This window comes from Dendronephthya gigantea, unplaced genomic scaffold (assembly GCF_004324835.1).
Source record: "Dendronephthya gigantea isolate DGI-Jeju-01 unplaced genomic scaffold, DenGig_1.0 000135F, whole genome shotgun sequence".
NCBI classification, from domain to species: domain Eukaryota; kingdom Metazoa; phylum Cnidaria; class Anthozoa; order Malacalcyonacea; family Nephtheidae; genus Dendronephthya; species Dendronephthya gigantea.
In genome coordinates, this window is record NW_021163145.1 from 526323 (window position 1) to 541943 (window position 15621).

Consider the following 15621-nt stretch of genomic DNA (forward strand, 5'->3'; position numbering starts at 1 on the left):
AGATCATTTAAAAGAAGGAAATTAGTAATGACGTTTACATATACAGATGTGTATAGGCAAGGTTTTGAGCAAAGATACCTTGTTATAAACATATATTACAGCTTTTTTAAAAGAATGTTCCGCTAATTTTGTGGCTCAAAATGGACTATAAATATTTTTGTAATTTCCTGTAACGTTTTTCCCTATGCCTTTACAAGCCATCTAAATCAGAAGAGTTCGCACGGGACTTGCAGAAAAACCACATGAAATTAAGAATTAATTTGGTGATTGCGTATTGGTCAATTGAAAGCATGTTTTTCTCGGCCTTGTGGCTAATATGTATAGACAAGAGTACACTTTTGTTTCACATACATGAACATCAAACAAATCATGTCGCTTCTTAAGAAAAACTGGAGGCGAAGGAAACCAACCTTTCGCTCAATATTCCATCAAGAGGACTTTTTACGAGAGAGTGACAGCTCTATAGAAAAAGCAGTGTTTTGGACCTCAAATTTCCTCTCTATTCCGTCATCGGGCAAAAGTTTACTGAACTTAAAGAATAGCCAGGAACAATGCCTAAAGGAGAAACTGAATAAGATAAAGATTGTCATAAATGTTGGTGGAGAAAGATTTGTTATGGCTTATAAAACAATCAGCCTGTACCCTCACACCTTGCTCGCTACACAGGAGATTGACAAATATTTTGATCGAAAAAGAAAGGAATATTTCTTTGATCGTGATCCAGACATGTTCAGGTATAAAGGATAATAATTAACTGTAATTGAGAAATAAGCCGGGAATCAAATAGCTTGTTTTCCACACATTAGTATTAATTTTATTAACATTCAATTTGCAGACATATCTCATGTTTATTTAATCGACTGAATTGTGTGCATGCATGCTGTCGAGAAACGATTGATACAGGCAATAATGAAAAAATCATTAACTTGTCTTCTAATTAGACTTTTAAACTTGCAACTCAAATTTTAATTAAGTACTAACTAAATTAAACACTGCATGCATGATATCTTTATTTCTTTACGAATGCTATAGCTGTACAATCGCTCGAAGATATCATTATGTTATTCCGTAAGATTATGCAACCTCAAAAGCCATGCGTTCTAGTTAAGACCAGCCTCGCGCGCGCGCTCTACATACTATCAAAGACAGGGCGCTTATATATATAAGCGCCCTGATCAAAGAAACGTTTCTTACAACTCTGTCGCAAAATTCATAGCAGCACGTGCGTTTCGCAGTTATTTTAAGGTAGTTTTGTTTCACCGTTTCCCCTCTCTTAGTAATATAGTAGATCACTGTATGGCTTAAGGAATCTTTGACAAAAGTGATCTAGCAATGTTAGAACTATATACATCCTTTTAAGAGAAATGGAAATTACTTGAATAGTTATCGAATATCCGTATGTAACAGTTCTCCCTTACCCCATTAAAACAATTTCAAAGGAGCGCAAACAATTTCCAAGCGAGAACACTTGGAGGATTGAGACAATATTCAATGGCCAAAGTGGTTATCTCAAAGCCACCTACTCAGAAATCCCTCCTTCAAACAGTATTTGACAAGCCATACATGAGATAGTTGGCCAGGCACTTAACACCCTATTATAATGTCCCGTAACGCTTAAAAGTAGAGATAATTTAGTTTCATGTATTTACACAGAAAATATTTATTGCTAAGATTGAAACAGAGAAGCTCGTTGCCATGCCCTGGTTCATAAAATATACTTTTATTTATTCGTAGCTGAGACGCATTTACTTTATTACAAACACAAGATGAAAGATTAAACAATTACTTAATGATTTCCGTGTTTGGATGGCCTGATCCAAACAAACGGGAATGTTGCAAGAGTTAAGAAAATCGCGTAAAACACGATCGGAAGCCGAAGGCGAGCAAGCTGTTCTTAACTCAAGCAGCATCCGGCCCCACTAAGTATTTGGATCAGGCCATCGAGACCATTAATAAGTGGTTGTTATATAAAATAACAAATACAAGGTAGTGTTTCAAGTTTGATTTCCATAAGCAAATTAAGTAAATTTCCGTGTTTGGATGGGCTGATCCAAACACGTCTTCGCCCAATCAGAACACATGTTATATACATTTTATACAAAATGCTATGTGGAAAACGATGAAGGTATAGATAGCTAAACTATCTTTAGATTTTAGAAGTTTCAGCGCATTCTTGCCTGTTTGTTGATCTCGCAAATCTCACCCTTTCCGGTGCCGGGGTTACCACATGATGATATGGGCTCAAACGGTCAGCTGTAGTCATAACTGACTGTGAATTGCATACAGACTCGGTTGCTTTCAGGGAATGCTTTTAGAGATTCAGTAAAAACGCAGAAAACCACTTGTTGATAACATCACAGCAAAAGTCGTCATGCATTAATAATTTGATAATTAATTAATAATAACGACTAGACGATTTCGAACATCTGGTCTACTAGGACACGCTAATGTTGTGTGATGCTGAAATCATCTTGACCGAGAGACGGATAAAAAATACTTATTATCTCGATTCAGCCTAAAATTACAATTTACCCGTTAACGAAGCTAGCCCGACTTTTGGTCATGCAAATGAAAATACTTCATTGCTTTTGGACTGTGAAGACAATCAACTTGTCAAGAAATGAATAATGATAACGCCAAATTTTGCATTTTGCATGACTCAAAGTCGAGCTGGCTTCGCCACCAAAATGTACCCTTTTGGCAATCACTTGTTGAAGGTTTTCTTCTTATACCGTCTCTTTTGTCATACCGTAAATCTCACACATAATGACCAAATTAACTTGCATGCCGATTGAATCGTTATGTTTTTTTCTTAATAGGTATGTTTTTAAGTTTTACACGCACGATAAGATCCACTTTCCAATGGATGAATGCATCCAAGCATTGATCGACGAATTCAAATTCTTTCGGATTCCGCTGGACATCATGAAAGACTGTTGCTATGCTGAATTCCATCTGGAATACGAAAATAACACTAATTCCACGAAGTTTGCAAAGCAAAACCGACCTGCGCGACAATCAACAACGTCACGCAACAGTCACAACGTTTCTTCGAAATCACTAAGTGATACCAATTGGTTTCGCTATTTGCTGTCAAGAAGTGAATCAAGAGCTGTGACCAACATCTTATTATTCTGTATCGTATTCAACATACTTGGCATGATTCTTGAAACCTTACCTTGCAGCAGCAATTCCGAGAAATGCGGGGACCTCTATGCCAAGACGTTCTTCATATTTGATACCATATGCGTTCTGATTTTGACACTAGAATTTGCAGTGTCCTTTTCGAAAGCCCAGAACAAGAAGGCCTATTTCTGTCGCGTACCCATTGCGACGTACTTTGCTTCGCTCGTACCAGCTTACATAATGTGGCTCTTGTATAGTATTCTCGGGTTTAGAAACACTCCCATCGTTTTAGAGGACATCTGTAATGCTCTTAGGGTAATTCGCATAGTAAAGATTGCTAATTCGTCCTCTCATCTGCGAGACACTGTTGGTCAAATTATGTCAGCCGCGCGAGGACTAGGGCTAATTCTTCTGACGTGTATTATCGCTATAATAGTCCTGTCTGTGTTGTTGTATCATCTCGATGACACATGTCCGCACGTGCCTTTGGGAATGTGGTATTTCGTAGTCACTATGACATCACTGGGGTAAGTGAAAAGAAATAAAATAATATAAGGAACAATAATTATTTGTCGCAAGCATTCTTAGCTTCTACTCCTTTAATACTTTTGTTGCTTTAGATATGGGGACTACGTACCATCAGCGACCTCGGGAAAACTGCTTGGAGCTGTTGCTGTCATTCTTGGAATACTCGTTGTCTCTTTACCCGTCCCAATTATTCAGAATAAGGTAACCATTATTGTGATAAAGTTTCATTGTTAAACATTATTGGCATGCACCCATTAGTTCTAACCGTAATCATGTCCTCATTATTAATCAAATCCTCATTATGATTATTATTAATCGCAATATCCTAACCCACAAACAAAAAAATACTTATTTCAAACTTTGACTTTGCGATCCATCCTAAAATCACAATGAACCCTGTAACGAAGCCAATCTCATTTTCTTCGAAGCAAGTTTTCCCCCAGCATAATATTGTGATGATTTTATACAAATTTTTGTAGATTGGTGCAAGTTTAGACGTTGATCCAGAACCAGAAACAGACGAGATAGTTTTAGACAGTTTGTATCCGCCTGATTTTAAATACAGACAGCGCAGGATGTCCAGAATGTTCAGTCTGGAGCATAGAGTAAATACACTGAAGAAATCAGTGGAAAACGTTAATCATGTCATGCCTTGAGGTGACATTTAACTTCGATAAGTAAATGTAGAAACTACTGCACCTAACGTTGAGTAAAGGATGTATATAACCATTTAGGATGTATATAACCATTTAGGATGTATATAAATAGTTTTGGCTCATTCTATTGTTTCTTTATTCTATTGTATTGTGAAAATGCAATTATGCAAAACGTCTTTTGTCGCCTTTCTTAGCAACCAAAATTCTCATTTCCCCTACCTCACGATGACTCAAAAAGTAATAAAGCTAACTTTTCAAATTTTCATGGTTAACTTAAAAGACATTTAGCTCGTCCAGTTTCTATCATTGGGTGTGTCTGGTGTTCGTAATTATGGTGTTCATTCTTACAACACCTTTTCTGCTTTGCTTATAGTATAGTGATAATATAGTAAGCCTAAAGTCTAATATCCAAAGTAAAAAAAAATTAGACTGTCAGACCCCTTAAAGTTGAGTGGCTTTGGTTTTCACCGACATTTTCTCATACAGAAAGAGTAACCACAATAATTTTTTATCTTGCAATGGCTAAACTGTCGAAATCGTTGGAATTCTAACATTGGCGGTATCTCCCATAGGTAGCTAATCAATAGTGAAACATTTGTCACATTCCCATACTCATTGTTAGTATTACGTACCGTATTACGTCCACATAATGTTGTTGGCTGATAGCTGCATATTTACAGGCCAAACAAAATCGCACTACAGTAGTGCTCTGTTTTCTTTGTTTTCTTGATAGCACTACTGACAATTTGGCCTCAAATATATTAGCGTATCTACCAACTCTGTCACTGTCCACATCTCGCACGTGTGTTCCATGCGTGGCTTTTTCATCTTCAAAGTGTTGAAAAATGCTCGTGGTTCCGATGATTTCCAGCATATAAACAAAATGTCTGTGCTTTTATAACAATTTTATTTAGAAAAAAGAAGAGCAAATTCTATTATTCAACAACTATTAAAACAGAAAAAGTTCAACACTATAAGATTCAGTATGAAATATTGGCCAAGTTTTCTTTATGACCTTAATCCAAATGCTTTGGTTTCAACCGTTGAACAATTGTTATCTTTGAATGTTAAATGGTTACCACATGTTTCCTTCCAACCCAACTTTGTGAAGAGGTATTCTGTGGACAACCAAAATCCGTTCCAAGGTCCTGAATGTTATTCGGGAGTTCTTGGAATAGACATTTTTCGTGCTGATGCCTTTTACCACGCTAACGTTGAGGCGGACCTGTTTTGTACCGATTGTACAAGGTTTGTACGATGAAATTAAGATTGGTAGGTTGATGGTGGTATTCGACGGTGCTCCAAACGGTAAGTGGTGAGTATTCTGTATAACATATCGGCATGATCTCTGATCTTTGGATGATAGGTTATACCATGATATTCTAATATCCAGTATATTGGATTTGATGGAAACATCGCCAACATGAATTGGTGGATTTCCATTAAATAAAATGCCCTCGTGCGTCCTCTTTTCGTTGTTCTTTACTTGGGGAGCTTAATTTATGCTCACGGTGATGTCCCGCGTGGATTCCTGAAGACTTCAAAAGTTTCTGGTCAATTGGAACGACGATAAATGGTTATGGCAAGCGTGCGAGGATATTGACAGGAGTCGAGACAACCGACGACACACTAACAACACCATAGCCTTGGAGAATAGAGATCGAAACAATCAAGTCAATGACGAATTAATTATTCCGGACTATTTCTCATCGGTCAAAATGACTGGCTACCGGTATGTAAGAGTTACATGTACTTGAAAAATTATTTAGGAGTTAAAGCCCGCTAGCTATTAGATCAGAAGTGAACCACCACGACCCCCAACCCCCCCCCCCGCTTCGTGGTCTCTAGTCTGCGTGAAAAGGAATTTATTCTCATGCAAAACTTGAAGTTGGTCAAGAAAGTTTCCTAAGGAAATTTTACTGCACAAATGTGCAAGAAATGGTAAAATTTATGCCAATATTACCCTGTTTCACAAAAGCTATGCAGCAGAAGACAATGAAATCTAGTAGTCTGCACCATTACGTGAACGCAACATAAAGTATTGCCAATATATGAACATTTGGTAATTTTTGTTCTCAAATTACCATAAATAAAAAGTTGCAAATTGGATACGACAAATATGAAGGCAGCACTTTTGCTCTGTTTTTTCGGCTGCTCTTTAGTCAATTCCCTCAACAATGGGCTTGGTTTGACACCACAGATGGGATGGAACTCGTGGAATCATTTTGGCTGCAATATTAACGAAGAAATCATCTTGAAAACGATACAGGCGCTATCAATTTCACCCCTTCGGAAGGTTGGCTACGAATATGTCAACATAGACGACTGCTGGGCAGCAAATAGATCCGCTGAAGGCAATATTATCGTGGATTCTACAACATTTCCTCATGGTATCGCACCACTAGCTGATGCTGCCCATAAAGTAGGGTTAAAGTTTGGGGTGTATAGTGATGCAGGTTTCAAAACATGCGCTGGTCGCCCAGGTTCACTCAACCATGAAGTGTCTGATGCAAACACATATGCTAGCTGGGACATCGACTATCTGAAATATGATAATTGTTTTACTGATAAGTCAAAACCAGAGAAGAGATACCCCATTATGAGGGATGCTTTGAACAAGGTAATTATACATTATGACAGCTTTGTATTATATAATTTATTATATTCCATATTTGTATTTGGCATTTTTGATATTGCAACATTAGACCTCACACAGTTATAGTACACTCACTGACTCAATATAACACTAGTCCTGTTATTATGCTAGGTTTTTGCACATTATAATATTAGGGAACAAAACAATTTTATGTAGCTCTTGTACCTAAACCCCCAAATTATAGTTTCACAAATATGAATTATTAACTGGTTAAGAGGAAATAAAAAATTGTGTTGACATAAAACTAGAACATTTTCCAGTGTGTTTTCATTATGGTTAAGTCCAAACATGTCTGCAATAAAAAAGTTTATTTCAAATGCATAATTTATCAACCTCCCCTATAGTCTGGCTTATAGTATAAAAAGTGTACTAGAAATACATGCATGCAAAATCCCCTCGCCTGATGCAATAAACTTATCTTTCCATCACTGAAATTCTGTAATACTTGTTTCTCCTGAATGATCGAAGTCATATAAGTTAAATCCTATATCAAGTACAATTATAAAGTCAACCAACCCTTGAGCAACAAATTCAACTATAATCATAATTCATTAATTGTGCTACAATTAAACAGTTTAAATACTGTACTACAATTTTTAGCAAAATTTCAATTCCTTTTTAAACAGATTTACCTTTAAAAATAAATGCTTTCCCCAATCAAAATCATTTTAACAAAATTGACAAATCAATTCAAAAAGGTGTCCTACATTTGTTGATAAATCCACAAGTTAAATTTACAAAATGCTTGTATGCTTTAACATACAAAATCTACCCATTTATGTGTTCAAAAACACTCCAAAATGCTTTAAAATCATAGATTTTTCACCATTTAAACCACCCAAATGAAATATATTTTTAAAATAGTTTTATAATTCAACTATTCAAAATATCAGTTGTGCTGACACGAACCAAAATTTTAATTTAGCTAATTCCACGCTTGCAAACGTTTCTTAGTTACCAGTTTTAACATGTCTTAAACTCACACATGCACATAACTTACAGAAACGCCCAAGTCCATGACATGGCGGACAACTTTGATTTTGCATTTGCATTCCCGGGCATGATTAAAATCTCTGGGCAGAATTAGTACCCTCGCCCTCTGGGATAATATACATAATGTTAGAAGCCTAAACACGTATACCTTGATTGGTGGCCAATTAGGTCATATATTTCTTATATTGGAATGTTTTTGCAGTAAAATCAACAGTATGCTATATTTATAATGTATATACTGAAGATAAACATTGACATGTCTGGGTTTAGATTAGTTGACAAAGAACTATCAATAATCTTATTAAAAATTGAATGTTACCACAGAACAAATGAGCATTAAAATTTCAAAAATAAGAGTAAAAAGAAAGGGTTATCAAGATTAATGTGGAAATCCTGTAAAAATGTAACTGGTTCTTATGACATGCATAATGGACCTTAGACTCAGAATGGGTACATTGCATCCATGATGTACGTAAATACCAGTATGATAAAGTCTCATAACATTATGTTTTCCCTGACATGTTGTCATACTACAGTATAAGATAAACATATTGACATATCTGGGGGTAAATTACTTGGTGAAGAACCATATGAATTTAATATGTACATATATCTATTAATTTCAATTTTCACTACACAACTATATATTCTCTAGGTGGGTGAAATATGTTTATTGTGGATAGATCACTAAGATATTTTAAACCCTGAACTAATATGTACGCCATGCAAGCAGCAAGGGGGGATGGCAAATGGCACCCAGGCATTTAAGCAATGCCCAACTACCCAGGCTTCCGTGCAGAAGCCGAATTGGGATTTGTGACAGAATTTTCCATTTTTCCATTCCACTATTAAACTAAATTTTAAAACTAGGAATATTTATTGGTAGTAATACAAAATGAAATATACAGAAATTGTATTTATTTCAGCTTTTACAATACCTGTTCCTGTATATTGTAGTCCTGTACTTTCGGTATTCAGTATTCACATCACATGTTCAACTGACCTGTTTTAAAAACACATTCAGTCGAAATTTATGCAAATTTGAATTACCTCTTCGATAAAATCTTTTTAACCTTCAGTCTTCCTTCAATCTTGGAATGTAGGCGATGTATCAGTGCATTTGTTGTTTGTTTGGAGGTATATTTTTGACTGGTTCTCGACTTAGAATTTAGAAACAAAATTCGCCATCTTTATTTAAAAGAAATTTTCGCGCTTCTGTGGTAACGAAAAAAACATACATCAAAAGGCTGATTCCGACAGTGCGGATTGAATGGACTTCGTCTTCTTTCGTATAAATTTATAATTAACACATTTACTTTATAGTCAAGAGATAGGTCAAGACTCTCGCAACCAACGTACGTGATAGCCTACTAGTATGACCGTAGTTATCGTCACTCTCCTCTTCGCCGAGCACGAAGCGATGCGAGAATTAGCTTAAAACGTCTCGACTGGTTTTGGCTCTGACCTTTACGATAATTATAGAGGTGGATCACGTGACGTTCTCAATCTTGTTCACATGCTTGCTATATATACAACATTGAATAATGCCCGAGTGACTAGTAGGAAGGAAACATAGAAAATGACCTCACATTTTGTTTCAGACTGGTCGCCCTATATTCTTTTCCATGTGTGAATGGGGTGTTGACGACCCTGCGACGTGGGCAGGCGATGTTGGAAATAGCTGGAGGACTACAGGGGATATCAAAGACAGTTGGGACAAAATGATTTCTATCGCTGATAAAAATAACAAGTGGTGGAAATACGCGAAACCTGGTGGCTGGAATGACCCAGATATGTTAGAGGTACGTCATGTAGCACCGTATAAACTGCATAAAAGTATCTCGAGCTTTGAGAATGCATTGTAGATCAAAAGATTCTCCAACAAGCACATTGTATTTTAAAGCTTCGGCATCGCTGTGTGATCATAGGCGATAGCTGATAGAGAAGTATACTCATTTTCCATACTTTTGTTCTCGTTTATGGAAATGTATGCACATTAATGGTATCAGTGCACCTTGTGTATAACGAAGCGTTGATCCAAGAGCGATCAGATTGACTGGAATAATGAATGAGTGACTTTATCGCCACATGTTCATACTAGTCTCATCATAGCATGCCTTTTATTTTCTTTATGTTTTGAAACATGGTGCATGATTTAGCCTTGATCTAGCTTTTTGCAGTACGTATAGAAATGTTCATTGAAATTAATGTGTTGAACTAAATTTTGGCCGAATCCTTCCTTGCTGCAGGTTGGTAACGGCAAGATGTCAACTACAGAATACATCACACATTTTAGCCTATGGTGTCTGATGAAAGCCCCTCTTTTGATTGGCTGTGATATACGAGACATACCTGCCGACACACTAAACATACTCACAAATGCGGACGCTATTTCTGTAAACCAGGATCCACTCGGGGTTCAAGGTCACAAGATTCGTACCAACGGGAACCTTGAAATCTGGGCTGGCCCTTTGAAAGATGGTAGTATGGCTGCAATCCTGTTAAACCGTGGTTCAGATATGCTGAATCACAATAACAACGAAATCTGTTGGATGCAAATTTACACTTCAGTGTTTACGATATATGGCAACATACAAATCTTGGAGAATTTCCCGGAAAGTACTCCACTGAGGTGGAAACACATGGTGTTATGTTTGGGAGATTCACAAAGGAAGCAGAGATTACAGATAACTCTATCATATTCTAATGCTTTATGGCATTAGAGGAAAGGCATCCACGAAGGCGGAAAGATTTAAAGAATTTAGAAAATAATTTAGTGACATTTTACAATAATTCAAAAACTAAATTTTCGTCCGAGGAGTCGGTAGAATTTTTCTAAAATTCGCTAATTTTTTTATACGTGACATGACATAGTGAGAGACGGGTTGATCCATCGTTGATATTCTAGAACGACATAATTACCAAGACGAATGCAGCAACATGCATGTTAAATCTATCAAACACAATACTGACCGTGAATATATTCGGAAATGTGGAATAATTTAATTTTTTTAACCAAATTAATATTCTTAGTAACCTCAGACTCAGTGGATAGTATTTTCGTTTCGCGTTCCCGTTTTTAGTTCCTCCAAAGCAGTTTTGTTTGTACGCAAATTCGGCTATTTTGATTATCTTTGGAAAATCATTAATTAATAATAATTAATTGCACTACAATACAATTAATTAATTAATGAAACATCCCCATGTATTCCTCTCAACCAATTACACCCCTCATCCAGTAATTTTAATATGCTTCTAACATGCTAGGATATATAGTATAGTAATCATATGCTGTGAAAAATAAAATTTCGGTAAATTTCTATTGCAAAAACCTACTAATTGCAAGCATATAGTGATATACATCAGTGGTCACACTTAAATCAATCAGAGATCAGAGCAGCTGGAGCCTGGAGGTAAATGGAGATACATACTTCATAAGACCACATATCGATGGTTACAAAGAAATAGCTCAAAATACCTTTGTGATTTTGATATACATGATTAATAAATTATATAGATTCCCCAGCACCCGTCCATCGCTGCAAAAATTGTCGACAAATTGATTATGTAAATGTCTGACATTGTCAACGAGGCAAATTTGTTTGTTTCTATTATAACGTGAATGAGAGGTCGAATTGTTTTAGTTTAAATTGTACCTCTTCGTAGCACAAGAGCTAGGGTATTTCAAAGGAAAAGTACATAATTCGTGCATCATTTATCTACTTTTACCTGACGTTTCAACAATGCACTTGCTTAAAAACACATGATCAATCGCCATTAATTATGTCCAAATTTGACGAATGCTTCGACGACATCTCATTTAACGTTCCACTTACTTTCAACATTTCTGTTTTGGATGCCTGAAGTACATAATCAGCATTCAGTAACGGATTTTGCAGTGAAAACAAATTCCAGTGCCATTTTGAGAAATATGTATTTTCACGCCATTTGCAGATTGCAAAAAAGTTAAATGACATACATCAAAAGGTAGATACCGACAGTGGAATGGGGTGCCGGGATTTATTACGTTCTGTGAGTTCGGGTAACTTCGAGAACCGTTAGGGGGAAAATCAAGACACCTCTCCCTCGCGAGATGGATATATATTTACTATGATTCAAAACTGAAGGGACTAGCCTTTGCGTGTTAAATTTAGCTAAATTCATGCTCGCTTTAGCATCACACGCTGCTATTCTGCAATTCTGAAATAACAAAAAGGGACGAAGTACATGCATGCATGATAAAGCTACTGCTTACGACTAAGAGTCTTTATAAGCGGCCGGCTTATTAACTCTAACATAACGTAAAGTTTTAAGCCGAGCAAAGTAATTATCGGAATACATATATCTTTATAGGTACAGTTATCAGCCATGCAGCCAAAATAAGTTACGTAATGCATACACAAAAAACACTAAAACATGGATTAATTAATGTATATTTCAAATTAGCTAAAACGATATACATGCATCAATAATTATTTCCTATAATGCAGAAAATAACTAAAACTAGATTTTGTCTACGTACTGTCTACTGACGAGATGGTTTTCTTAGATAATGAGAAATTTCTATGTTTAGACAGTTAGATCAACTTGATGGAAACGGCAGCTGCAAGTGCAGCTAAAGTTGAATGGAAATTTATAATTACCCCACGGTTTAGCGGGAAATACCTCGATCATTGCGAATTTTTATCTGAAGATAAACTTCTATTATCCGCTTCATGATGAATTGGACATGATCCAGTCAAATTCTCAGGCTTAGTTGCGCCTTCTGCCTGATTTTCAGTGGTTTCACATACACAGTACTTGATTTCTGCACAAGCGTTCCGTCTTCCTTTGCGAACACAGCTTGAAAATTCGGTTTGCGGTTCTGTTTGTGATGTTGCCATGATTTAGCCGAGTCCTATAATATATACTGAACGCCGTAATCGTTATTTCTACAACTCCAACAAAGCCAAAACCATGACTTATAGCTAGAAATACTTTAATCGCGGATTCCAGCAACGTTCGTTGCTTTGCGGTTTCGGTAAGACAAAGTCGTATTGTCGTAAGCGACAAATAGGTCGTCTTTGACAAAAAATCAGCTAGTTCACTGTAGCGTTGACAAAATCGCTCACAAGTGCAATATATCAACGAATACTTGGAATCACGGCGGTAGGTATAAGTAACTCAAGCGAAATCCACGTGAACTGGACTAACAGCTAACTTTTGTTTGTAACACAGTACGGCACAGTAGCTATAAACCACGACCGCCGCCGATAAAAACAGATTGCTGCTTCAATAATACAATGTCTACAGGAACACAAGTATACAGTATTTAGTTGGTATTCATTTGAGAAATTGCCGGCCCCTGAAGAGTATGATTAATCGCAAAGTAAACTTCAATGAAATCAAGATCAGCTACAGTACAACGCAGGGCACGACAGCAAAAAGTTTGAATTGAATCTGAGCAGCTAGAGTATCGTCCGATGACAATGCCACTTAGTTTCTGTATAATCCGTGCTTTCACAGTGTCGCCGGTTTCTTAATGAATCAAGAATGAAGTCGATTAAGGAGCCCGCATGTTATCGTTCCAACGTAGAACAGTTCCAACGTAGATTATAGTCTAAGAATTTTTGTCGCCCTTCAGTGAAACAGATCTTGGCGAAGTATATACAGGAAAGTTTATTTCCAATGTAATTCCACTGACAGTCGGTTGCAAAGACAATACAAACAATATTTCTATATAATTGTCGATGTTTGATATGGTTCGATAAAATCTGTAACACAAAAAAGGGAAATATCAATGTCATATAGTGAGAGCAGATTAACCGTTTTACTGCGAAACCAGAATTTGCAAAAGTTGCAATGATAAAAATGGAAAATTCCATTGTAAAAACTATAAATAAACCCAAAGATCTATCAAGCCAACAGAGTATGTATTTAACATCAACAAGGCTTACTTTAAAACAGGTTGTAACGTGCAAGAATACAGATAATTTTTTCACGCCAGTAATTCCACGCACACGTCTCCGCGAGAAACGATCGTTATTGATGGAAAAGTTCAATGAATATTGCCAACTATTATGCTCAAAAGGCCAAAGGTTGTTGATAATATGTAAGGAAGAAGGTAGCACTGGGCTGCTGAGCTAAAATATATTCATAAACCCGGTAATAGAAATAAATACGTGTTAAAGGATGCTCGATATAATCAGTAGAAAGAAAACTAAAACAAACATACAATGTTTACACTGCAAAGCCAACCAATGATATCCAATTTAACTCCATAATTTATCGCGATAAACGTGTGTTTGGCGTCAGCTTGTGGACCGTCTTTTGCATAAAATAATAAATAATCAAAGAATCACACGTCTTCGACTTCGTTGTTTTTACATCTGTTTCGCTCGCAGCCACACGAGAAGAAAAAGTGATGTTAATTCTGCCAGTAAATTTCGATGAACATTTAGAAAATTCTTAGATGAAACAATTATATTTCGTATATGTTTATGAAACGAAGACCGTCTTCCAAACGACGCCAGATGACAACACCGAGCCAGTCCATACAATGAATCTATAATTACGCTACGCTTTAATTGCGAATGCAGATTGACGGGAAAATGACTTAAATTATCACGTCCCTGTTTGAACATTTATGCATTGAAGTACTCAATTATCTCAGCATAAGCTCACAGCTTTATGGGAAATTATGCTTCAAGGTGATAAAAAGACGGGACAAAATTTAGACGACGAAGTGCATGTTAATTGCAAATTACGATTATGAACTACCGTAGTTATGATATTTTAAAAAAGTAATATATACAACCGGGAAATGATAGATATAGCGAGTATAGAGGGTAATTGCAAACAAGGGGGAAAAACTTGTGACATATTTTCATTCAGTTTTTACAATAAAATGATATCAAGATCTTAAATTTCACAGTACATATATATCTATACATACATATTAGTCCATAGGCATAGCCTATATATATAATCTTAATGTATGAAAAGCCAACAACTATTTCTATATGATTTGACATTTTAGGATCCGTGTGTACTGTATACGGTAGACGTACTTCTTCTTACCATTTTAGTTTAACTAAAGGCTAGTTTCCACTCAGGAAAATCCTCCTTTGGATCGGACAGGACAGGACAGGAAAGTTTCCTTTGTATATACGCCGCCTGAGAACTCACCGACACAGGAATTTTCCTGTCCGTTCCGATCCAAAGGAGATTTTCCTGAGTGGAAACTAGCCTTAACGGATAATTACGAAGAAGAGATTCTTACAATTTTCAGTCTTATAAATCCAAGGTCCGTCCACTCTTGTTGGCTATTCAAGCAATCATTGGCATCCTATAGCTTGTGACTTTAAGGTTAGAAACAATACCGATGAGAAGTTAACAATATAATCCATGAACTAGCATTTGAGAGATGAATATTTAAACAGTTCAAGGTTGTTTAAGACGACGTAACGGGATTTTTTTATTGAATCTCAGAAAGCCGTTTCCGCCCGATTTTTTTTTCATGTCTAATCGCCATATATGTAGTGGATTCACTTTGTCTTTGGACAAGCGAAAAATTTCATTCGATCAGATATTCGTCTCGTGAGAGGCCGTCTTTTTATACGTTGCTAAGCTATGTCTAAAACGGCAACGGCAATGTCTGGCCAAAAAAATATAGTATTGCAT

At 36.4% G+C, this 15621-nt stretch overlaps 2 protein-coding genes and 1 long non-coding RNA gene across 3 annotated transcripts; 2 read left to right on the forward strand and 1 right to left on the reverse strand.

The window, feature by feature from the left end:
* Window positions 1–368: 368 nt before the first annotated feature.
* Window positions 369–4373, forward strand: LOC114536420 (potassium voltage-gated channel subfamily D member 3-like). Its single transcript, XM_028557776.1, has 4 exons — window positions 369–734; window positions 2820–3653; window positions 3747–3855; window positions 4134–4373. The coding sequence occupies exons 1-4, from the start codon at window positions 370–372 to the stop codon at window positions 4308–4310; spliced, it is 1485 nt and encodes a 494-aa protein (XP_028413577.1). The 5' UTR covers window position 369; the 3' UTR covers window positions 4311–4373.
* A 2035-nt stretch (window positions 4374–6408) lies between these two features.
* LOC114536421 (alpha-galactosidase-like) lies at window positions 6409–11279 on the forward strand. The gene is given in 4 exon segments (XM_028557777.1): window positions 6409–6930; window positions 9561–9761; window positions 10209–10518; window positions 10521–11279. Coding segments are annotated over 4 exon segments (1158 nt in total). The 5' UTR covers window positions 6409–6429; the 3' UTR covers window positions 10667–11279.
* Window positions 11280–12376: 1097 nt separating this feature from the next.
* On the reverse strand, window positions 12377–14129 carry LOC114536390. The gene is made up of 2 exons (XR_003688434.1): window positions 13896–14129; window positions 12377–13712 (listed from the first exon to the last, which is right to left on the reverse strand). It is a non-coding gene; the product is annotated as an uncharacterized LOC114536390 (long non-coding RNA).
* Between the last annotated feature and the right edge of the window lie 1492 nt (window positions 14130–15621).